The sequence below is a fragment of the Salvelinus sp. IW2-2015 genome, unplaced genomic scaffold (assembly GCF_002910315.2).
Source record: "Salvelinus sp. IW2-2015 unplaced genomic scaffold, ASM291031v2 Un_scaffold2904, whole genome shotgun sequence".
Taxonomy (NCBI): Eukaryota; Metazoa; Chordata; class Actinopteri; order Salmoniformes; family Salmonidae; genus Salvelinus; species Salvelinus sp. IW2-2015.
Window position 1 is genome coordinate 40,595 of NW_019944202.1, and position 25,472 is coordinate 66,066.

The 25,472-nt window shown below is 45.1% G+C and overlaps 3 protein-coding genes across 3 annotated transcripts in view; 2 read left to right on the forward strand and 1 right to left on the reverse strand.

Moving 5' to 3' along the window:
* The first annotated feature begins 185 nt into the window (after nucleotides 1–185).
* On the forward strand, nucleotides 186–6,620 carry LOC112074962 (fibronectin type III domain-containing protein 3B). Its single transcript, XM_024142030.2, has 2 exons — nucleotides 186–333; nucleotides 1,135–6,620. The coding sequence occupies exons 1-2, from the start codon at nucleotides 268–270 to the stop codon at nucleotides 1,444–1,446; spliced, it is 378 nt and encodes a 125-aa protein (XP_023997798.1). The 5' UTR covers nucleotides 186–267; the 3' UTR covers nucleotides 1,447–6,620.
* A 5,502-nt stretch (nucleotides 6,621–12,122) lies between these two features.
* On the reverse strand, nucleotides 12,123–14,837 carry ghsra (growth hormone secretagogue receptor a). Its single transcript, XM_024142031.2, has 3 exons — nucleotides 13,988–14,837; nucleotides 13,737–13,740; nucleotides 12,123–13,469 (listed from the first exon to the last, which is right to left on the reverse strand). The coding sequence occupies exons 1-3, from the start codon at nucleotides 14,835–14,837 to the stop codon at nucleotides 13,160–13,162; spliced, it is 1,164 nt and encodes a 387-aa protein (XP_023997799.1). The 3' UTR covers nucleotides 12,123–13,159.
* Nucleotides 14,838–16,201: 1,364 nt separating this feature from the next.
* The window catches only part of LOC112074964 (phospholipase D1), an 18,438-nt gene continuing 9,167 nt past the window's right edge, over nucleotides 16,202–25,472 (forward strand). The window contains 1 exon segment of the mRNA XM_024142033.2: nucleotides 16,202–16,234. The gene's annotated coding sequence lies outside the window, so the exon portion shown is untranslated.

Sequence of the window (25,472 nt, forward strand, 5' to 3'; positions counted from 1 at the left end):
TATGTCTCAGTTGTTGAATCTTGTTATGTTCATACAAATATTTACACGTTAAGTTTGCTGAAAATAAACGCAGTTGACAGTGAGAGGACGTTTCTTTTTTTGCTGAGTTTATGAATCATCCTCCCAAATGAAGGTGCCATCAGCCGCCTGTGGTTTCCGTGTGTTTATGACATTGTTTGTGATAATGTGTCCTGTCTGCCTACAGCTCCCAGAGTGCACCAGCTGGAAGGGAATGTGTGTGAGGTCACCTGGGAGACCATTCCACCAATGAGAGGCGACCGTGTCAACTACATCCTGCAGGTGCTGGTTGGACGAGAGTCAGAGTACAAACAGGTAACACACACACACACACACACACAGTTCATGTGAGGATAGCTGTATAGAAACATTTGGGTTGAATGCATTCAGTTGTGTAACTGACTAGCTATCCCGTTTCCCTTGTCTTCCATGTACCCTTTCATGTACTGTGGTGACAGCAGAGCTAGGTGAAGGCAGTGTTAATGACTATTACAGCTCCGAGACCACTGACATTTAACAGTGTCTGCTGCCAATGGAACTTTATGGAAACTCAATATGGTTGTCAATATACACACACACACACAATCACACTTGCCCTTTTGGCAGTCGAACAGCTCTTCAGGTGAATGAGTATTGAAAAGCACATTAAAAAACACACACACGCAGACACACACATATCTGATGTGTTAGTGAAGAGTTTTGTGGTACTTATCTCCAGTTAAGTTTTGTTCTTATTGATCTAGCAAGCAGTTGGAGGCAGAAGACTTGTGTGTGTGTGTGTCCTAAGTGGTTCTTGAGGTAGTTAAATCCCTTCTGTACAGAGGCGGTGTTGATAATGTTAACCAGAAAACAGCTTCTATAGCCTCTTTCATGCACTCATTGGATTTCACTAATGTAGAATAGCAGCAGGGGGACTGTTAAGAGCCAATACTAACACAAACACACACACACACACACACACACACACACTCTGAGCATTAACCTGTTTGGTCTGAATCAATTTGTTGTTGTCGATGAGGTCACAGAGTACTTTCTAAATAAACGTTCTCTCTTTCTTTCTCTTTCTTTCTCTTTCCCTCTCTTTCTTGCTCTTTCTCTCTCTCACTCTCTCTCCAGGTGTTTAAAGGAGAAGAGAGTGCGTTCCAAATCACTGGGCTCCAAGGCAACACCGACTACCGTTTCCGTGTGTGCGCCTGCCGCCGTTGCCAGGATACCAACCAGGAACTCTGTGGCCCTCTAAGCCCCTCCTCCCTGTTCACCCTGCGTCGTCAGGAGCAACAGTGCCTGGGGGAGACAAGCGCCGTGGAGACGGTGAAAGGGGCGGGGATAATATCCAGCGATGAGCGCTTTGCGGCGGTCGTGGTGTGTGTGTTCGCCGGTGTCTCCATCCTCATGGCCTGTCTGCTACAATACTTCTTCATGAAGTGAGGGAATGAAYCGGCAACAGGATAGAAAAGAGAAAACAAAGCGATAGCGAAAGAAAACGAGCATCTGCGAAWGAAAGGAAAGAAAACAAACACTTGAGAGTCAAGTGYAGGATAGAAAGAGAAAAAAACGAGAGAGGAAACAGACTTCAAACGAAACAGACTTGAGCTGTACTTCAGTTATTCTACCACGGCGTTGTCCACGTATCTCTTTCCTCTTCTCTCTCCTCTCTCTCTTTCACTCTCTCGCTCGCTCTCTGTTTCTCTTGTCATTGTTAGTTTGGTCTCTCTATCTTATGTAATGGATGTATTTGGAGGGAAGCTGTTCGTGGCCAAAACAAACTGATAACCAAGCATTAGCCAGCCAGGAGCCCAGCTCCTCAATGACCTGCATGACATTATTCTGTATCTTTTTAAACCTAATAGACAAAGTGTATTTTTCTTTATATTTCTTTACAGTCAATTCCTTACTTTACTGTGTCTGTGTCCTATTTGCGCTGTTCGCTGCAGTTTTTTGTAGTTTTTTTCCATTACGCCATTTTGAAATGTAGTTCTAAAGCTTTAGCCATGTATCCATCAATATCTGTTACCTTGTCTATTATAGGCCAAATCATGCAATCTTTACGCACAGATACACACACAGACACAGACACACAGAAACATACACACACAGGCACACATGCATATGCACAGCGAGACAAACACACACACACACACATGCACAGAGAGACAGAAACACACTCACTCAGATGCCTTCTCTTCTGTCTTCTTTATTCAGCTACCAAAGCGATGCCATTGTTAAAAAATGCTGCTATCCTGTTTCGTTATATCTAAGAAAGAATGGATTTAGTTACCTAATATATACAATCTATATCAAATATATCTAAGATAGATCTACCTATCTATATCTGTAGGGGCGATGCTATGATGTAATATAAGAATTGTAGAGGTCTGGATGACAGAGAGAAAGAGAAGGAGGGTTCCAGGTAGATGTTGCCTTTTAACCACAGATCTAGGACCAACTTTCTCTCCCCTGAAGCTAACCTAAACGATTAGGAGTGGGAAATGCAAAGCTGACTTTAGATCAGTTTAGGGTAAGGGTGTAAAACCAGGCTCCTGGAGGGCCACACACCTGGCCATATCTAGCCAATCAGCAACACCAGTTGATCAATTTAGTTTGAGGTTGATAAAAACATGATGACACTTTGACCTGTGAGAACTGGACCTGACACCCCTGGTCTAGGGATAACCTGGTATATTCCACTGGGAGTGGTTTAGTGAATTATAATATGTATTCTAGGTGCTCGACTGCAGATCTGAGGTCAGTTCAGTAGCCAGTCCCCGCTGTCGAATGTAGAGGTTACTGAAGTAACCTTTTATCCGCCCCCCTCTCTACCCTCATACCTATTCATACCCTTCTTCTTTTATCCGCCCCCCACTCTACCCTCATACCTATTCATACCCTTCTTCTTTTATCCGCCCCCACTCTACCCTCATACCTATTCATACCCTTCTTCTTTTATCCGCCCCCACTCTACCCTCATACCTATTCATACCCTTCTTTTCTCTGCCCCCTCTCTCTTTTTCTATCCCTCCGCCATTCTCAGTACGTCTCCCTCATTCCTAACCTCCCTCTCTCCATCTCTCTAATTAATGCTGTAATCATCCCTCTCTCTCTAAGCTGTGCTTCGCTCCTACTCGTCAGTTAGCAGAGCCTTTAACTGCTCCAACACCTTTGCCAAAGTCGACGGGAAAGTTACGCTACAATTTCTCTATTGGTTTCTAAACCTTTATTTATATACAATAGAATATTTGCATACAGTACTTTACAAGCCAATTACAGTGCAATCTTTTCAGTTATTTATTGTTTAAAAAATAAAAATTAAGAGACAAATGTAAGTGTAGTTATAAATGTACTAATTCGTTTTTTCTCTCGTAGCATGTTATATTGTTATTATGATAATTTTTCMGTTTTTTGTTTTTATTGGATGTGATTTTAGATGTTTGATTTAAGGCCAGCATTTCGTACTCTCAGTAGCCAATTACATATCTCATTTATTCTCTTACAGTTGTTGGGAAAACCTGTAGTTGTTTCATTATTCTGTATGTCGGTATCAGTTTTTAACATGTTAACCAAATGTCTGCCCTTGTCATCTCCTCTCTGACACACAGAACTGGCTCKTACCCRTARCCACGTGACCATCACGTCATAACACCAATAATRAWAGCKTTATAATTGTTATGGGTGTCGTGATTTCACGGTTATGACCAGCCTGTGTGGTTTTCTGTATGCATTAAGAGATGTAGCAAACCGTTAGCCAGGTTATATTGGTAAAGATTTTAGACCGCTGGAGCAAACACACAGTGTCTTCAGAAACGTTACCTTTTCTGATATTAAGGTTATGTTGGCGTCTGTATTAGGATTTAAGCAGAAGGACGACGTACCGTACAACTCTGAGGGGGCACGGGTGGTTAAATAATGTACACTCTTAGAGAAAAGGGTTCCAAAAGGGTTCTTCGGCTGTCCCCATAGGAGAACCCTTTTGGGTTCCACGTAGAACCCTCCAATGGGGACAGTCGAAGAACCCTTTCATGCTCGAGGTAGCACCTTTTTTTCCAGAGAGTTTATGAAGGTACACTGAAGGTTAAATAAGGTATGAAGGTACTCTTTACAGTTACTGTAACCAGTGCTTGAAGAGGACGGCAGAAGGTGGCGGTACTGACTTTAATTCTACCGTTTGAGCCGGTATTCTGTAAGAGGTGCCATTATTCAGACAGTATGACGAGACTTGAAGTCTCAGGTTAGCTCCACATGGCTAATGCCCTAGGCTTTAGTTCCAGGGGCTAACACAGTCTTGGGACACTGTACAGTGCCCCCTCAGTGTGAAGGTGCGTGGTGTCTCGGGGAGTCAGAACAATAGTTGCCTTAATTTGTCGTTTATACTGCCTAATGTTATAGATTAAGACGTGTTTGATATCATATCTGTTTGGATTATTTCTGCCAAAGTCGAGGCTTGTGTCATGCCATTTTACTTGTGTCATGCCATTTTACTTTGCGTGTGTGTGACACACACACACACACACACGTTCCTTTCAACATTATCTTCGTTCTAAAGGGTTCCTTGATGTTCCCTCTGTGACCACACAGCATTATTATTACTGTCACATTATTATCCTCTCAAAAAGGAAAGACATAACTTGATCTGTGATTTACGCCTCTTTCATTTTTCATTTTAGTATTTTTATGTTAATTTTCGGGGGAAAGCTAAATGTATTAAATGTTCCATTGTTAAATATACTACCCCTTTATTGAGTCTTAACACGCTGATTTCACACTGAAAAAGGTCACAAGACTACAACAATCAAATCAGGATTTCAGTCAGACCGAAGAGGATGATTATGATGAGGAATACTTTTCCAAGCTTGTCGTCGTATAAAGAGCCTTAGTGATTATTTTSTGTCCAGTATTTTGCTTAGAATTGATAGTCAGTGCAGAGTTATTATACGTATAGATATGTAGTWTTGAYGCTAAAATTAGGTAARTAYAACTAACAGAGATKATATGAAGCACTTTTAAAGCGGTAGACCCTTAGCCCACAGGATAATTATCTATCCTGTGAGAACCATGATGCTTTTCATCAGACAGCTTCTTGTTTTGATACCAGACACACAGCTGCCCGCCGGGCAMTCTGTTACATTGGCATTACAATGTCGTCTGACATTTTGACTACGTCATTGTTGTGACGGAGTCGTCTGGTATTGTTGTGTCATTTGGTGTTGCTGTGTCATACAGCGTTATTACTCTGTCATCTGACGTGACTTTGTCCTGTTCACCTGTCTCAGTTAGAAAGAAGACTGTTGATATGTCCTGTTGTGTTAAATCTCCCCCAAGCCTTTTACAGCCAAATCATTCCCGAAGTTGTGTTAAATCTCCCCCAAGCCTTTTACAGCCAAATCATTCCCGAAGTTGTGTTAAATCTCCCCCAAGCCTTTTACAGCCAAATCATTCCTGAAGTTGTATTAAATCTCCCTCAAGCCTTTTACAGCCAAATCATTCCTGAAGTTGTATTAAATCTCCCCCAAGCCTTTTACAGCCAAATCATTCCTGAAGTTGTATTAAATCTCCCCCAAGCCTTTTACAGCCAAATCATTCCCGAAGTTGTATTAAATCTCCCCCAAGCCTTTTACAACCAAATCATTCCTGAAGTTGTATTAAATCTCCCCCAAGCCTTTTACAACCAAATCCATTCCTGAATTTGTATTAAATCTCCCCCAAGCCTTTTACAGCCAAATCATTCCCGAAGTTGTGTTAAATCTCCCCCAAACCTTTTACAGCCAAATCATTCCTGATTTTGTGTTAAATCTTCCCCAAGCCTTTTACAGTCAAGTCATTCCTCATGCCTAGGAACAGGAGTTTTCCTTAAGCATGTGAATTGACCAGGATGGTTAGGACACATGGTCACGAAATACTCCTGTCCATACTCCCTAATAATGCCTAATGTTTTATGCTAAGGTTAGGATAATGGTAGGCCAATGTTAGGCCTGCAATATCACCAATGTTGACCCAATGTTCCCTAAAGGTTTTTGACTAATATTCTCTCAAGCTTTTGGCTAGTGTTTTTCCAGGGCTTGGCCCAGTGGCTATTTGTCAAATCTTTAGACCCTTCTGGCCCTGCTGATTTAGTGGGTTCTGAACAAAACAGATACTTCTGCCCAGCAACCCAGCATCTGTGCCTTCTGATTGGTTACTTTTTTTTGTCAGATTAATAAAAAAATTACGGAAAATACGGATTTATACGGATTTTGAATATGAGAGATTGGAGATTGAATGGGTAACAGTCCCAGATTAATGTATGAAGACTTGTATGTATTAAACCTTTTTTTATTAGTCTGAAACAAAAACAAACCAACAACATATTTGTACCTCACACTTATCAAAACAAACATTCCAATGTTGTCATGGGCTACGATTTGAAAGAAAAAAAGAAAATCATACATTTCTACTACTTTGTATTGTAAATGTTAGACTATTTCATATGCATTATATAAAATAAACCGCCATATCAATTTTAATGTATAGATTTTGCAAATACTACCCTCTGTATGTAAGACCTAACTGTATCGGTAGCCTGTGTTATATAATATATTTATGCCCAATAAATGTTAAAATTTTTCTGACCTTGACTGAAATCTCTCGTTTTGTGTGTCATAGTTTATTGTTTGATTTCCTATTCATACATTGGTTATGTGATATGCTTTGTGGTAGTAGGTAGTCTATATAAAGGATAGAGAGGCGAACTAGGTTTGCTTGTTCAAATCCCGGGCTATTAAAAAGTGAATTAGCAACCGGAGGGCTGCTGGTTAGATCCCGAGTGCCATTTCTTGCAGTTGGTCCCTTTGCAAGGCAGCAGAACTGCTCTAGGGGCCCAGCACTGGGACTGACCTTGTGCCTGTCAATGTGTGTGTGATGCGGGTGCGTGCTAGCTTGCGTGCCGTGTATGCATGGAGGAATGTGTCTGTGATGATGAGATAGTCAGGCAGTCAGACAGGGGACTGGTATTTATCACCGTCGTCACAACACTGTCTGAATAAGGAATAAGAGAAGAACATTATAGAAGATAATTTTAGTGTCCATTGTCCACAGGAAACCACAAATGTGTCCATTCCCCACCAGGGACACACACTGAGGAGTTGGAGCACCTGTCAGCCACAGTACGGCACCCCTGGAGCAGTTTAGCTCAAAGGCACACTGGTGTCTTCAATGTTCATTTGAATTCATGTCCCATGTAACGTCGATGTGAGTTCATATCTGACTGAGAGCTAGAGGACATTACTCGAGGTTTGGTTTATCTGTAGATAGACGTATCAGATATGCACTCTTTATAGGAAACAATAAACAATGGGCTCGCTCCAACATAATTTTTCTCCAAATAAAAAAGGTTGGATGCTGTTTCATGATGAATGTAACCAATAAAGAGTTAACTAGACAGGAATCCATATGGAATAGTATAATTTGGCTCTGGTCACTGTAGTGCACGATATACAGTGCCTTCGGAAAGTATTCAGACCGCTTGACTTTTTCCACATTTTGTTACGTTACAGCCTTATTCTAAAATTGATTAGATAAACAGAAAATCCTCAGCAATCTACACACAAAACCCCATAATGACAAAGAGAAAACAGGTTTTTAGAAATGTTTGCTAATTTATTAAATATAAAAAACTGAAATACCTTATTTACATAAGTATTAAGACCCTTTGCTATGAGACTCGAAATTGAGCTCAGGTGCATCCTGTTTCCATTGATAATCCTTGAGATGTTTCTACAACTTGATTGGAGTCCACATGTCGTAAATTCAGTTGACTGGACATGATTTGGCAAGGCACACACCTGTCTATATAAGGTCCCACAGTTGACAGTACATGTCAGAGATAAAACCAAGCCATGTGGTCCAAAGAATTGTCCATAGAGCTCCGAGACAGGCTTGTGTCGAGACACAGATCTGGGGAAGAGTACCATAAAATTTCTGCAACATTGAAGGTCCCCAAGAACACAGTGGCCATCATTCTTAAATGGAAGAAGTTTGGAACCACCAAGACTCTTTCTAGAGCTGGCTGCCCAACGGAAGCCACTTCTCAGTAAAAGGCACATGCCAGCCCACTTGGAGTTTGCCAAAAGGCACCTAAAAACTCTCAGACCATGAGAAACAAGATTTTCTGGTCTGATGAAACCACATTGAACTCTTTGGCCTGAATGCCAAGCATCACATCTGGAGGAAACGTGGCACCATCCCTACGGTGAAGCATGCAGCAGAGACTGGGAGACTAGTCAGGATCGAGGCAAAGATGAACCGAGCAAAGTACAGAGAGATCCTTGATGAAAACCTGCTCCAGAGCACTCAGGACCTCAGACTGGGGCAAAGGTTCACCTTCCAACAGGACAACAACCCTAAGCACACAGCCAAGACAACGCAGAAGTGGCTTCTGGACAAATCTGTGAATGTCCTTGAGTGGCCCAGCCAGAGCCCGGACTTGAATCCGATCAAACATCTCTGTAGAGACCTGAAAATAGCTGTGCAGCAACGCTCCCCATACAACCTGACAGAGCTTGAGAGGATCTGCAGAGAAGAATGGGAGAATCTCCCCAAATACAGGTGTGCCAAGCTTGTAGCGTCATACCCAAGAAGACTCGAGGCTGTAATCGCTGCCAAAGGTGCTTAAACAATGTACTTAGTAAATGGTCTGAATAGTTATGTAAATGTGATATTTCAGTTACATTTCTAAAAACCATTTTTTGTTTTTTCATTATGGAGTATTGTGTGTAGATTGAAGAGGGGAAAAATAACAATTCAATCAATTTTAGGATAAGGCTGTAACCTAACAAAATTAGGAAAAAGTCATGGGGTCTGAATACTTTCTGAAGGCACTGTATGGAATAAGGTATCATTTGATGTACAGCCAGACATAAATCACATCTATAATCCAGCCGACGCTGTGAAAAAATGCAACCTTCACATTCAGTTTTAGGGCGAATCTCCTATTTAATGGGCACTATAACCCTGGCTGAACTGTGTGTGTCTGGAGAAGAGACCAGCGGAGGAGAGATGCACAAAAGCACATGCAGCCTCTTCTTCGACACTCACTGATTATTGCAGGAACATTGCCATCGATCCTCTCTCCCTCTCTTTGTCTTTCTATCTCTCTTTACCTTTCTCTTCTCTCACGTTCTGTCTCTCTCCGTCTCTCCCTCCCTCACTCCCCTCCGTGTCTCAGTGTGTGTTTGTTTGAGTGTGTGTGCATGCGCCTGTGTCCAGCAATAGCTTGTGATTTACTCCCCAGCGGCCTCGATAGCATCTCACTGGATAACAGGAGGGATTAAATCACAGAGAAAAAAATTCTCCCTCCTGTCTCTGAGACACACACACTGCATCTCACAAGTGATGCAGAGTAACTCATTGACTCTTTCTATATCTATAATTTCTGAATCAATCTTTTCTCAAGTGCTCTCTTACTTCTAAGTTCCTCTCTCTCTGACTCATCCTTACCTCATTCATTCATTTCTCCACTCCTCATATTCTATGTACCACCATCAATGTCTTTCTCACTTTCCTTCTTCCTCTTTCCATCCCCTCGTTTCTCTCTCTGACCTCTTTCTTTCCCTCTCTCCTCCTGTTCGCACTCTGTCTTATAGGACTTTTTTATCAGGCAACTCAGAAAGCCTCAGATGTGACAGAAGGATCCTTTGAACATAGCTTGAATATGGTTGTCACTTGTTACCACAGCCACAATGTCAAAATTGTCTATGTTGTAGAAATTCATGAAAACAAAAATTTACTTTTCAGTCTTAAATTAAGGTTACGCATAAGGTTAGCAGTGTGGTAAAGGTTACAGTTATGTTTAAAATTCGATTTTAAGAAGAGAAATTGTAGAAATAGGTGGGGTGTAGCCATAATTATGACTTTGTGGCTGTTGGAACTAGTGACGACCCTTGAGGATGGGTGGCTTTGAGGCTGCCTGACTTCAAGGGACTGAGACGAGAGGAAAGCAGAGGAGGTGAGAGAAGATGGGGGAGAGGTGAGGACGACATCTGTGTGTTTGTAGGCTACCTGTGTGTGCACTTCTCAGTCATGACGGAATAAAACTGCTTATGTCTGAAATTTAAAAAAATGACACGTAAACAATGTTGAATCATTTTTATCTCCCGGAATGAGTTCAGACCAAGTTGGCAACCTGATGATATGGATCAATATTAAAATACATCCAGTGTTTTCTTCCATTATAGTTTGTACAGGCATAGTACAGATTATTATAGCGGTACAAACATGGACACATAGTTAAGCGTTACATTAATTTGGGCTGAAGCGCCATGTCTGTAGTTACAATTCCACGTTTTAAGTCTTTTCCAGGCGATGTTTGTAGTTCATATTTGCGGATTGTTTCTGTAGTCCTTACTTGTAGTCTTTATGTCCATATCCAGCCTGGTCTCATAGACTAGACGTAACATTGTAAATGAAAATCGGGGACACTCAAATTAGTATGATATGTTAAGTTTTTTATGGTTACTCAAGACAAAAATTAAATACAATGCATTCAGAAAATATTCAGATCCCTTGACTTCTCCCCCCCCAAAAATACTTTAGAGCCTTATTCTAAAAGGGATTTATTAAATGTTTTTTTATTACATTTCTGCAGCATTGAAGGTCCCCACAAACAGTGGCCTCAATCATTCTTAAATGGAATGAGTTTGGAACCACTAAGACTCTTCATATAAGGGCCTTGGTCAGGGAGGTGACCAAGAGCCCGATGGTCACTCTGACTGAGCTCCAGAGTTCCTCTGTGGAGATGGGAGAAACTTCCAGAAGGAACACCATCTCTGCAGCACTCCACCAATCAGGCCTTTATGGTAGAGTGGCCAGACGAAAGTCACTCCTCAGTAAAAGGCACATGACAGCCCGCTTGGAGTTTGCCAAAACGCACCTTCTGGTCTGATGAAACCAAGATTGAACTCTTTGGCCTGAATGCCAAGCATCACGTCTGGAGGAAACCTAGCACCATCCCTACGGTGAAGCATGGTGGTGGCAGCATGCTGTGGTAATGTTTTTCAGCGGCAGGGACTGGGAGCCTAGTCAGGATCGAGGGAAAGATGAACGGAGCAAATTATAGAGAGATCCTTGATGAATACCTGCTCCAGAGCACTCAGGACCTCAGACTGGGGTGAAGGTTCACCTTCCAACAGGACAACGACCCTAAGTACACAGCCAAGACAACACAGGAGTGGCTTTGGGACAAGTCTCTGAATGTCCTTGAGTGGCCCAGCCAGAGCACGGACTTGAACCAGATCGAACATCCCTGGAGAGACCTGAAAATAGCTGTGTAGCGACGCTCCCCATCCAACCTGCAGAAAAAAATGGGTGAAACTCCCCAAATACAGGTGTGCCAAGCTTGTAGCGTCATACCCAAGAAGACTTGAGTATGTAATCGCTGCCAAAGGTGCTTCAACAAAGTACTGAGTAAAGGGTCTGAATACTTATGGAAATGCAATATTTTAGTTTTTTATTTGTAATAAATTAGCAAAAATGTCTAAAAACCTGCTTTTGAATTGTCATTATGGGGTATTGTGTGTAGATTGATGATGATTTTTTTTAATTTAATACATTTTAGAATAAGGCGATAATGGAACAAAATGAGGAAAAAGTCAAGGTGTCTGAATATTTTCCAAATGCACTGTGGATGGGTAGGTGTATAATGCAGATGTCTAGTAACCCAAAGGTTGCGAGTTCAAATCTCATGATGGACAACTTTAGCATATTAGCAACTTTCAACTACTTAGTACTTTTTAGGTACTATGCAACTACTTAGCATTTTAGCTAACCCTTCTCCTAAGCCTAACATTAACCCTTTAGCTAACCCTTCCTCTAACCTTACCCTTTTTGGCTAACCCTTCCCCTAACCCTAAACTTAACCCTTTAACCTAACTCCTAAACGTAACCCTAACCTTAACCCCTTGCCTAGCTAACGTTAGCCCCCTAGCTACAATTCGTTATGTATTATACGTTTTGCAAATTCGTAACATATTGTATGTGTTGCAGATTCGTAACATATTGTACATTTAGCAAATTTGTAACATATAATACGAATTCTAGTTCATAACATATCATATGAAATGGATGATGGACATCCACAAATTAATACATACCATATGAAACGTAACACATTATACTAAATGGAGTGTCTCGGATTTATGTACAGAATAATACGAAATGCTCTGAGACCAGGTTGCCATATCAGAATTCTGGAGTCCAAAGCAGTGGCTGCTTTGTAAGTACTTATAGCATAAGCCAAGACTAAAACCAATCAGATTGAACTGTTACTAAGCTGCTATTTACAGAGTAAGGCTGGCGGTATAATTAGCCTACTGTACATGCTATCATAGCAAAAAACTGTTACCTATATCTACACACACAGACAAACACACCAACACACAGTCACTCACCATAAACACACACACACACACACCCCAACACACGCCGTCACTCACCATAAACACACCCACCCCAACACACCCAGTCACTCAACATAAACAAACACACACACAGCACTTCAGTCCCTCTCTCTCAGGGTACAGAGAAGTGCATCACGGTCTACAGTGCTTTTCTTTGTCATCCAGAATACAGTTCACATATTAATTATTAAGGCAAGTGTAATAACTCTTTTGGTTTGTGTGTGTGTGCGCGTGTGTGTTGCATGTGTGATTTGTAGAAAATGCATATGTGTCCGTTTCAAGAGCTGTTTAATAGTTTGTGTTGCTAATGGTGTGCTTCTTTTTGGGTGACAGAAACGCCTTATAAATATTTTATAAAACATCTTCTCAAACGCCTTTGTCTGTCTTTGCCGGGCGAGTTGTGACATCAAAGCAACAGTCTCGTTCAGAGTCCTTGAGGCTAATATAATTAATATGTTCAACACAAGGCCAGGGCGGACTGATCAAATTTCAATCAATAATCAACGTCCATGGATGTTATGCGTAAGCCGGTGCTCTCTTGGATAAAGACCAAATAATCCTGATGGTCCATAATGGTGCCTGTTTGAGTTTGATCAACCAGGGAAAGCAGTGGTCACTGATGAGAAACACACAAGAAGAGGTTGATCACAACAACTACATATCAAAATCAGAGAAGTATATATCTAGCGCCCATTCACCCTGCAAATTGGATACAGTCACAGGCTAACAGTGGACTCTGTCCAGGCAGGTGAACTCTCTCCTTTGACAGTGCTTGCTGTTCTCCCTCTGGGTGGTTGAGTCTCCTGTAGACCAAACAGTTGGGCAGCAGCTGAYCGGTACTTCCTAGACATGGTGTTATAGAGGACAGGGTTGATGGCAGCCGAGAGATAGAAGAGGACAGTGGAAACAAGGGAGCAGTATTGGGTGAAGAGAGACCAGAGAGGAGAGGAGCCCTCGGAGGAATGGGACATAAGGTAACGATGCAAGTGGAAAGGCAGCCAGCACAGGACGGAAGGCAAAGACCCACTACAGCTGGAGTGAGAAGAGAGAGGGGAGACAGATAATACATGTTTGTAACATTGGATTTCTCCTTTTATGCTAATAATAATAGAGAGAGGGGGGAGTGGGAAGGGGAAATTGAGGGAGGAGGGAGGCACATCAAATTAATTCCAACCATAAAACATTAAATGCAAACATCAGTAATACATTTTTTTTCAGATAGATAAATAGGAGAGGGGTATGATGGGGAAACTATAGTTATGCCCTAATTAAATGAAATTGGTAAAGCTTTACACGACTGGCCTGTTATCACGGTTATTGAGTTACTTTTGCTGAGTGTAGAAACTTTACACAGCCTGTATCTACAGTATCTGCTTATCCTTGCCTTATTACAATGTTTGATTGATTTAATGCGCATCAAAAACCAATATTTTTTAATTGTCTCCAATTCTGTGCCCTTTTTAAAATATTCTAAACATCCATATCTCAATTATGCCGTGCTTAAAACATAGTTTTGAATATGAGCAACATGTATTGCACCCTACCTAACATCTTGACGGTCTGTCTGTTGCTCTTKTCCCTGTGTGCTACGTTRGCTCCAATATTGTTCTCTCTCCGTCTCTTCCACAACCTTCGTCCAATCAAACTGTACACCACAGTCAAACAAAACACCGGCAGGAAGAAAAACACAGAGCTAACCAACGCCATGGCGGCTAGAAGCCCAGACTCAACCGCGTACTGRGTGGGTTTACACTCGCTAGTGTCTATCTCTGTCTGTCCTTCYGCCCCACCAGCAGTCACAGAGTTTCCCGCCGCTGGGCGAGTCTCGTGCTCCACTCCCACCAGAACGAAGACAGGTCCCGCGCTCAWCAGCGACACGAGCCAGAGAAAGAGGATGAGCGCACGGACACGTCGCTTGGTGACCAGGCGTTTGGCGCGAAGTGGGAAGCAGATGGCCAGGTACCGCTCCACSGACAGAGCGGTTATATTCAAAATTGTTGAATAAGTACAGCACTCACTAACGAACTGAAACAGTTTACAGAATGTATCTCCAAATATCCATGGCCTGTACTTCCATAACCGATACACATCAGGGGGCATACAGAGGAATATCAACAAGTCTGAGACAGCCATGCTACATAAGTAGAGGTTAGTGGTTGTTCTCATGTCTCTGTACTTAGACACGACCAGTATAGTCATTACATTCCCGGTCACTCCCGCCAGGAACAGGAGAGCACAGGTGATGGTGATTCCCATTAGAACGGGGATGGGGAATAGGTTTTCGGGGGGCACGGGACCCCGGTAGCTCCCGTTAAAGTAGTAGTTCCAGTAGTTATCCTCCCAGCTGCAGTTAACGGGAGAGAGACAGTCAGTTCGGTTGGGCCAGGAGCGCATGCTGCCAGCGGATCATTCACGCGGCTGGAGGTTCTCCTTGGGGCGGCTGGCGCGCTCCTCTTGTCTCCGCATGTCCTCTATTCCTCTGAGTGCGTGTGTGTGCGTGCGCGCCACGTGATGCGTAAAGGATYTTATGGTTTTACCAACAGCAGTTAAGCTCCGAGTCCTCCTCTATTTTAGAACAGTCTTGCACTGGAGCAATACAACACACCTTCCCATCTTGTCTTCCATTTACAAAATTATTTGACTTGTAAGAAATAAAGTATAGCCTTTGAATGTTATTAAATATATCACAAGCTAAAATACATGTCTGAAGAAAGAAAATAATACTCGAGCATCCTTTGAGCGCATTGTACAAAAGTATTAAACAAATATGAATAGGATCTGATATTCCCTTTCCTCTGGTATTGGTAGGCATATATATTGGTCAAAATCACATAGAGACACTTTTGATGAGCGATAAAAGACGACCTTCTAAAACAACATCCTCCAAAAAGTGACCCTCTCTTGCTCTGTCCCCTTCATGCGCTCTTATGCGTCAGATGAAAACACGTAACCTAGACTGAAGGTGAGTCACAGTCAGGGTTTTGTGATGTGACACTGGAAAGCTCCTCCGACAAAAACCCAGCCAAGAGAAATGGGTAAACAACAAAAACATCCAAACAACATCCTCTATGAGTCTAGGACATTGAATATTATGGTTTCAGAACGCAGTCCACATTTCTCTCTCTTTCTCTCTTTCCTCTCTCTCTCTCTTGGAGCTCCCACATAGATCAATCGATCGATGTCCTCCTCTGTGATTTGATGAGAAATCTCAAAAGAAGAAAAACTACGTTTTTAAATATGGCACATTCACACATCAACACATGCACGTGCTCTAGTTTTTTCTCATAATTGAATGGAGCAGAAACAACTGTCACAATGGAAAAACTCAGGGAGGGAGGGAGGGAGGGAGGGAGGAGAGGGGTCCTACTGGCAGCCCTAGCTAAGACCTAGCACGCCAACCTAACGGTTAAAGCAAACCCTGCATGTGTATGTGTTCCGTGTGTTTTGTGTATGTGCGTGTTTGTGTTTGTGTGTGTGGCCAACAGTATGGCCAGATTATGATCTATGATGGAAGTTCTTGGTGGAGATTATTACTCTGCCCTTTGCTTTGTGCTGTTTACCTACACCAGGACATTTATGACCGCACACACACACACACACACACACACCACACACACACACACACACACACACAACACACACACACACACACACACACACACACACACACACACAAGAAAGAGAGAGAGCGAGTAAGTGGTCAACATATAGAGCAGTAGAGAGAGAGAAGACACCTCAGATGACAGAAGTCCAGCAACAGTCAGTGACCTATCAACTTTTCACTGCAACAGGTACTCAGTCTGTGAATGTGTGTGTGTATGTGTGTGTATGTGTGTATGTGTGTGTCTCATCTCTTTCTATTACTTTTCTACTTGTCTGTCTCTAGTAGCTACATTAACCAACAAAGACTAGCAATGATCGTGATATGTGGTTTTACTACTTTACTACTTTAGCTGTATGCATTAATTGTATGTCGCTCTAGATAAGAGCATCTGCAAAATTATTCAAATGTGAAAATGTAAAATGTAAGTCTTCCTCAAGCATCATTCTCACAGGGTGTGGTGTAGCGTCAGGTCAAAGTCTCAGTCATAAACCACAACACACACACACACACAACACACACACACACACACCACACACACACACACACACCACACACACACACACCACACACACACACACACACACACACACACACAACACACACACACACACACCACACACCACACCCACCACACACACACACACCACACACAACACACCCTTATGGGGACCAAACAATTGATTCCATCCCATTTCAACCCTATTTTCCCTAACCCGAACTCTTAACCCTTTAACCCTAATTTTAACCCTAACCCTAATTGAAACCCTAACCCTAAACCTAACCCCTAAGCCTAAAATAGCCTTTTTCCAAAACCTGCAAAATAGCAAAATTGTCCTTGTTTTGCTATCGTTGTGACTTCTGGTCCCAACAAGGACACTAAAACACACACACACACACGCAAAAACATATGCACACACATGGATACACACAACACACACACATACACACGACACATGCACTCGAGATACAGTCTGTGTATATAGTGACGAGACCAATGTGCAGATTCAACCACAAAATGGAGGGAGATATTCACTTGTACGGTGGATAGGATAGGTGTGTGTCTGTGTGTGTGTGCGCAGGGGCGGTAAATGGAGTGGGGGGGGGGGGGGGGGGGCACTAGCCACCCCAGAAATATCATTGGCCACCCTTGGTCCCCCCTTATTCTCATTGGGTTGGAGCGCTGTCAATCTGGCTCAGATTGGAGAGAAAAGGCGGTGCATTTGTTCTGGCAGTTCAGCATGCTGGCTTTAGAGCCATGCCGACGCCTTGGAGCGAGTGAAGGCTGTGATTGGCTGGCTGGCTTTAGGCCTATGGCGAGCGCATCTGCAGTGAACACTGAACAGCACAACTTCTCTCAGTTGAGTTGACTAAAGCAGAGGTAGAAAATTGTTAGGTAACTAGTATTTGACTTCACAGGAAACTAAACTTGAGTTTTTAATCTCGCAGCTGAGCTAGTGCGTAGCAGCAAATTGCAGTATGGCATGCGTTTGTCCTAGATAGAATGTTATGTATGTCCCTTATCGACTGAGGTGAACGAAGCTACTAACATGACTCAGGATATGATCCAGATGCAGACACAGGAGACGGAAGGTTCAATATACAGAGTAGTGTATTAAAACAACAAGAGACAGGCAAATGGCATGTCGTGAACAGGCATAGGTTCAAACCAGGTCCGAGTCTGATAGGTACAGGGTGGCAGGCAGGCTCAGGGTGAGGACAGGCAGAAGTTCATAAACCAGGTCAGTGTCAGATCGGTACAGGATGGAAGGCAGGCTCGGAGTCAGGGCAGGCAGAATAGGTCGGAACCAGAATAACTAGAAAACAGGGATTAGAGAGAACAGGAGTATGGGAAGGAGGAGACAGAGGGCTGTGAGACAGAGGTTTAATCCTTGATACATGAAATTGGGATGTATACAGAGGGTGCGGGGCAACAGAAGACGAACAGCAGAGGGGCTAAGAATCTTAGAGATGGGGAAAGGGCCGATTAAACGGGGGGAAAGTTTGCGGGACTCCACCCGGAGGGGCAGATCCTAAGTGGACAGTCATACCCTCTGGCCGAGACGATAACTGGGAGCCAGGGTCCGGTGGCGGTCCGCCTGTCGTTGATACCTAGAGGTGGTCTTGAGAAGAGCAGACCGGGCTCTCTTCCAGGTACGGCGACAGCGGCGGACGAACATCTGGGCTGAGGTAATGCTGACCTCTTCTTCTTGCTCAGGGAAGAGCGGGGGGATAATAACCCATTGAACACTCGAAAGGCTGAGCAGGGAAGGGTGTTTCGGGCATATTCCACCCACACGTGTTGCTGGCTCCAGGTAGTGGGGTTTGCAGAGAAGAGGCAACAACGAGTTGTCTCCAGGTCCTGATTAGCTTGCTCCGACTGGCCGTTAGACTGGTTGAGAAACTCGGAGGACAGGCTGGACGACGACCCAATGAGTGTGCAGAATGCCTTCCAGAACCAGGACGAGAACTGAGGACCACGGTCGGAGACCATGTCCACCGGAAGTCCATGGATCCGGAAGACGTGTTGACACCATGAGCTGGGTATCCTTGGCTGAGGGTAGCTTGGGGAGGGGAATGAAATGKGCAGCTTTGGAAAACCTGTCCACTACCGTAAGGATAGGGGTGAGCCATCAGATGGAGGGAGACCAGTGACGAAGTCCAGGGATACATGTGACCAGGGACGGTGAGGGACAGGAAGTGGTTGAAGAAGGCCAGCCGGAGCATGCCGAGGAGTCTTATTCTGAGCACAGACAGTGCAGGTGGCGACGAATACTGAGACGTCAGGAACCATGGTGGGCCACCAAAAGCATTGTCGCACAAAGGCCAGCGTCTGAAGGGAGCCAGGGTGGCAGGCAAGCCTTTGAGGAATGAGCCCATTCCAGGACCGGGGAGCGGGCAGCGTCTGGGACAAACATCCGGTTAGCCGGGCCCCCCCCCCCCCAGCCGCTAGAAACGAGGTAGGAAGGATGGTCTCGGAGCCCGAGGGTGTAGCAGGGGCTTTAGCGGCCTGAAAGCGCATCCAGCTTAACATTCTTGGACCCCGGGCGGTAGGAGATGGTGAAGTTGAACAGAGGGTAAAGCAGGGCCCATCGAGCTTGGCTGGAGTTGAGACAATTGGCGGTGCAGAGATATTCCAGGTTATTGTGATCCGTCCACACAATGAATGGATGTTCCCACCCCCTCTAACCAGTGCCTCCACTCCTCCAACGCCGTCTTCACCGAAGTCGGTCTCAATAGTTCATAATTCCTCTCTGTGGCGTTAAGGCACCCCTGTGCCTTCTTTAAGTCCAGGCAGAACGCTGGGACAGGACAGCCCCCACTCCGACGTCCAAAGCGTCGACCTCCACCATGAACTGACGGGACGGGGCCGGAGGGATTAAAAGTCAGATAGGTACAGGACGGCAGGCAGGCTTAGGGTCAGGAAAGGTAGAATAGGCCAGATCCGGAAGAACAAGAAAACAGGGACTAGAGAGAACAGGAGTACGGGAAAAAACACGCTGACGAGACAAGACGAACTGGCAAAAGACAAACAGAAAACACAGGAATAAATGCGCAGGGGATAATGGGGAAAATGGGCGACACCTGGAAGGAGGTGGATACAAGCAGTTCCTTCAGTAAGTATTCATACCCCTTAACGTATTCCACATTTTGTTGTGTTACAGCCTGAATTAAAAATGGATTCAATATTTTTCTTTTCCCACCCTGTCACACCCTGATCTGTTTCACCTGTCTTTGTGCTTGTCTCCACCCCCCTCCAGGTGTCTCAAATCTTCCCCATTATCCCCAGTGTATTTATATCCGTGTTCTCTCTTTGTCTGTTGCCAGTTCGTTTTGTTTCTTGAAACCTACCAGCGTTTTCCCCCTTGCTCGTTTTCCCTAGTTCCTGTTTTCTAGTTTTTCACGGTTTTGGCCATTCTGCCTGCCCTGACCTTGAGCCTGCCTGCCGTTCTGGACCCTCGAGCTGCAGCCCTCCTTTTTTCCCTCGGACCGCTCTAAGATAGCGCACTTCATCACGCTGATGTTTGGGAGGGCTCTTGCCTGGGCTACGGCAGTATGGGAACAACAGTCGACCGTATGCTTCAGTCTGGAGTTTGTGGTGGAGGTAAAGAAAGTTTTCGATGCTCCATTGTCCGAGAGAGAGGCTGCCCGGAAGTTACTCCAGCTGTGGCAAGACTCCCGCAGTGTGGCAGACTACGCGGTGGATTTCCGTACGTTGGCAGCTGAGAGTGCCTGGAACCCGGAAGCGCTGTTCGACATGTCCCTGCATGAGAACGTAAAGGACGAGCTTGCAGCCCGGGAACTACTGACGGATCTTAACTAGCTCATCACCTTGACTATTCAGATCGATGGGCGACTACGGGAACGTAGATGAGATTCGGTTTAACTCSCCCGTCCAAGGATTCCACCTCGCCTCCGAGGCATCCCGGAAGTCCCAGACGGCTCCGTTGCCGAGAGAACCCGAGGCTACCCGAGTTCCCCCAAGAGTCTCCGAAGACTCCCAATTCACCTCTTCCCGAGCCGATGCAACTAGGCAGTCTCCAGCTGAACGGCTATACAGGCTTCACACTAAGAGTTGCCTGTATTGTGGGACTACTGGTCATTTCGTCTCCACCTGTCCACTAAAAGACCAGGCTCACCTCTCCCCTTACTCACACCCCTTTTCATGCCATTCGGGTACTCATCGACTCTGGGGCCAATGAGAGCTTCCGAGCTGGACATCCCCACTCAGTCCCTCTCCATTCCCATGAACGTTAGAGCACTGGACGGGCGCTCTATAGGCTGGGTCACCCACAATACCACCCCCATCAACCTACGTATGTCAGGGAACCACAGGGAGACGATCCAATTCCTGCTCATTAAGTCTCCTCAGGTTCCCGTGGTATTGCGATTCTCCTGGCTCCAGCGACACAATCCCCTCATTGACTGCTCTGCTGGTGCCATCATGGGCTGGAGCTTGTTCTGCCACGCCCATTGCCTGAAGTCAGCGCAGACTGCCTCGGGACGTCTTCCTGGGGGCTCGGATGTTTCCCTGGACCTCTCCGACATTCCCGCGGAGTACCAGGACCTCCGGGAGGTGTTCAGTAAGGCCCGGGCCACTTCGCTTCTGCCGCACTGACCATTTGACTGCGGGATTGACCTTCTCCCAGGCACCACTCCGCCCCAGGGACGACTGTACTCTCTGTCGGGTCCGTAGACCTACATTGAGGACTCCCTAGCTGCAGGGTTCATCCATCCTTCTGCCTCCCCGCCGGCGTGCAGAAACTACTCGGGTCTCAATGACATCACGGTGAAGAACCGCTACCCGCTACCACTCATCTCCTCGGCCATCGAGCTGCTCCAGGGGGCCTCCGTGTTCTCCAAGCTGGACCTACGGAAAGCCTACCACCTGGTGCGGATACGGGAAGGGGATGAGTGGAAGACTGCCTTCAACACGAGTATCTGGTCATGCCATTTGGCCTTACCAATGCCCTACTGTGTTCCAGGCTCTAGTTAATGATGTTCTCCGTGACATGTTGAACCGGTTCGTCTTTGTCTACCTCGATGACATCCTCGTCTTCTCCCACTCCGCCCAAGACCATGTGCTCCATGTCCGACAGGTTCTCCAACGCCTCCTGGAGAACCAGCTTTTTGTAAAAGCAGAGAATTGCGAGCCTGCCACCCGGGCTCACGGCGGACCCCGGCCTTTGTGCGACAACGCTTTTGGGGGCCTACCATGGTTCCTGAGGTCTCCATGTTCATCGCCACATGCACGATCTGTGCACAGTATAAGACTCCTCGGCAAGCTCTCCTTCAACCACTGCCTGTCCCTCACCGTACCTGGTCTTGCATATATCCCTGGACTTTGTCACGGGTCTCCCCCTGTCTGATGGCAACACCACCACCCTGACCGTAGTGTATCGGTTTTCCAAAGCCTCCCGCAAACTCTCCCCCCGGATTATAGGCYCTTTCCCCATCTCCAAGGTCATTAGCCCATCTGCTGTTCGTCTTCTGTTGCCCATCACCCTCCGTATACATCCCACTTTTCATGTTTCCAGAATTAAACACATCTCCCATAGCCCGTTGTCTCATGTTTTAGGTGTCTCTAATCTTCCCCATTATCCCCAGTGTATTTATACCTGTGTTCTCTGTTTGTCTGTTGCCAGTTCGTTTTGTTTTGTGAAACCTACCAGCGTTTTTCCCCTTGCTCCTGTCTGTTCTAGTTCTTCCCAGTTTTGACCTTTCTGCCTGCCCTGACCCTGAGCCTGCCTGCCGTTCTGTACCTTGCACACCACACTGGATTATTGACCCCTGCCTGCTCTGACCCTGAGAGTGCCTGCCGTTCTGGACCTTTTGCACCCTATCTGGATTACTGACCTCTGCCTGCCCTTGACCTGTCGTTTTGCCTGCCCCTGTACTAGTAGTAAACTTTTGTTACTTCAACACTGTCTGCATCTGGGTCTTACCTGAAAAGTGATACACCCATCTACACACAATACCCCATAATGACAAAGTGAAAACATGTTTTTAGAAATTGTAGCAAATTTATTGAAAATTAAATACAGAAATATCTAAATTCCATAAGTATACACACCCCTGAGTCAAGACTTTGAGGAAGCACCTTTGGCGGCGATTACAGCTTTGAGTCATCTTGGGTATGTCTGTATTAGCTTTGCACATCTGGATTTGGGAATTTCTTCCCATTCTTCCTATAAGATTTTCTCAAGCCTTGCGGTCGGATGCCAAGCAGTTGCCATACCAAGCCAAGTGTTGATGCAGCCAGTCAAGATGTTCTCAATGGTGCAGCTGTATAGATTCTTGAAGATCTGAGGGCCCATGTCGAATCTTTTCAACCTCCTGAGGGGGAAGAGGTGTTGTTGTGCCCTCGTCACGACTGTGTTAGTGTGTGTGAACCATGATAATTCCTTAGTGATGTGGACACCAAGGAATTTGGAACTCTCTACCTCTCCACGACAGCCCCACCTCTCCCCTACGCTCTGCCTACTCCTCTCTCCTCGTCCTTCTCAGGCCTTACCTCCCTCTTTATTTCCATTCCTCCAATCTAACGTGGTCCGTCTTTATTGGAACGTTTTACTTGCCACATTTGCGTAGAACAATTCCAACGCTAAGTCCACGATCACTTTGTCCTTTGTCTCGCCTCGCTCGACGTTGAGTGGAAAGTTGGTTGTCCCTGCGTAGCAACGAATGCCAAAGTCCTGACCTCGCTTTAGCAACATGTAGGCGTCATGCTTTCAGTTAGAGATTTGTTTGTATTCCTCTCCTCATATCTGAACGAAAGTTTCAGACTTTGTATATCCCTTCGCCCTACCGGCAAATTCCCTCCTAACTCAGGCTCCGATTCCTTGGCAGGATCCCCAAAGTTGAAAAACCACAGGGGGGAGGGTAATGAAAAATTTTCGACGGCAGGCTTGATTGTATTAGAATTGGTACCCCGTCCTCTCCTTGCGGAATTTCTTCGAGGAGTTGTTCCACGTACATTCGGCTCCACATACACTCTGGTTGATGCGAAGGAAGGAAACGGTAACAGGAGAACACACTGATGTGGAGTAAAGGGGTGGGTAGAGTGTGGTGTGCCTGTGTTTGTAGTGTGTATATTGTGCCGTGTGTTTATTCTACTCCAGTTAGTGTCCTATGAAGAGGACAAAATCTAAAATGAGGAACAGGACAGCGAGCAACGGTCAGTGAAGTTCTTTCTTTACTTCTCTCATCTCGCTCTCCACCCTGTTCTATATTTTCCAATTGGAGACAGTAAGTTGTAGTGTGTGTGGTGTGTGTAACCTTTGGCTTCTCTCTCTCCCATACCATGATTGTGAAAGCTGCTTTCGGGCTGCCTTAGTTATGGAAAATGTCTGACTGGACAACACATGTTCGCTAGCCTGAACAAGTTTACTTGGTTCTCGTCCCCTTCTCGGGATCTAGAAATTACATATTACTCCTTTTCCTCCGCTCTCGCCATATTCCTTCAAGATACTCACTCTACTCCGTTCATATCCCCCGGAACTGCGCAGTGAATTTGACTCCTATCGTCCCCTACTGCTCTCATGCCGTGGGACACTCATCCCTCGTCTTTCTCGCCTTAACTACCCTGCGGTTGATTATATCCTTCCACTTCACCCGGACCTACGTGGTGCCGTCCTTTATTGTATAAGGGTATGTTTCTTGCCGAACTTTGTAAAGACGACGATTTCAATCCGCTTTCACACAAAGCTGAACGACCAAGTCTCTTTTGTATGTTAGTAAGCGATAATACAGACATTACACAACCATTTCTGGCTGGGCGCTCCTCCTCCTAACAGAACACAATCCATTACAGCGATTTCAATGGACCTCTGTCTCCCTCTCTCTGCTCTACACATCCCTGTTCCTGATACATAATTAACTATAGCGTGGGCCGCCAATAGAAGCCTCTGGGCTGGACTGACTTAAGGCTAGGTCTGACTCGTACTGACTAGCTCTCTGTCTTCGTCATTGCCTGTCGTCGTTTTGAATCATCCATTATTTTGAATCAATCACTATATTTAATCAGTCTTAACAGCTCATAATGTTTGAGTTCAGTCATGTATATTTGATCAGTCTATTAAATTGTTTTGATCGGCAAATTAATACTTGATCAAGCGTCATTTGTATGTTCGATCAGTCGATTCCTCGCAAAGTCGGATAACCTGTCACACCAGTACATTTGAGTCACCATTTTGAGAGAGAATAATAAAAAAGTTGTAAGATAGTGTATCCGGGTTAGCACACTCACGAGTTCACCCACACACACACCACAGGTGGCTGGTCTTATGTCAACACGAGGCACATAACCACAGACCCAAACAGCTAAGCCACACACACGACACACTAACGGAGCCACTGGTATGATAAATAATGGCGCCTCTCCTTAGACCGGTCACACAACATACGATCATATGCAGCAGATGATTTCATGGAACACACTACTTCAAGCGTTGGAGATAATGTTCTACACAAGCAGGGTGTTAACGAGTAGGGCTTCAATGTACTGCCGCACCATCTCACACACACACCACAAGGCGAATGTGGGCTGGCATGAGAAAGGGGAGCCAACTTTTGTGTATCTGGCTTAGACTCGGTACCTTTTCGGGTTGACCTGGATGCGATAAGTGAGATATTAGAAATTGTGTTTTCTGGGGCGGAGGACGAATCTCATGGTGGTAATCCCGGGAGACCGGCGTGGAGAGGTGTGGTTCAATAATCACTTTATTTTGTGCGGGCCTTTGTCTTTCCCCTACCTCCCTAAGAGATGAACTGATGATGTCGTTCCAAGGCTGACCAGAGATAATTGCCTCCAGCCTACCCGTTGACCTACTTGCACTTTTCTTCTATGATAGAAACGGCCCTATCCCGAATTCTTAGGCTTTCCTCTGCTCTTCTGGCAGCGCAACCTTAATATCTAACCCTAAATA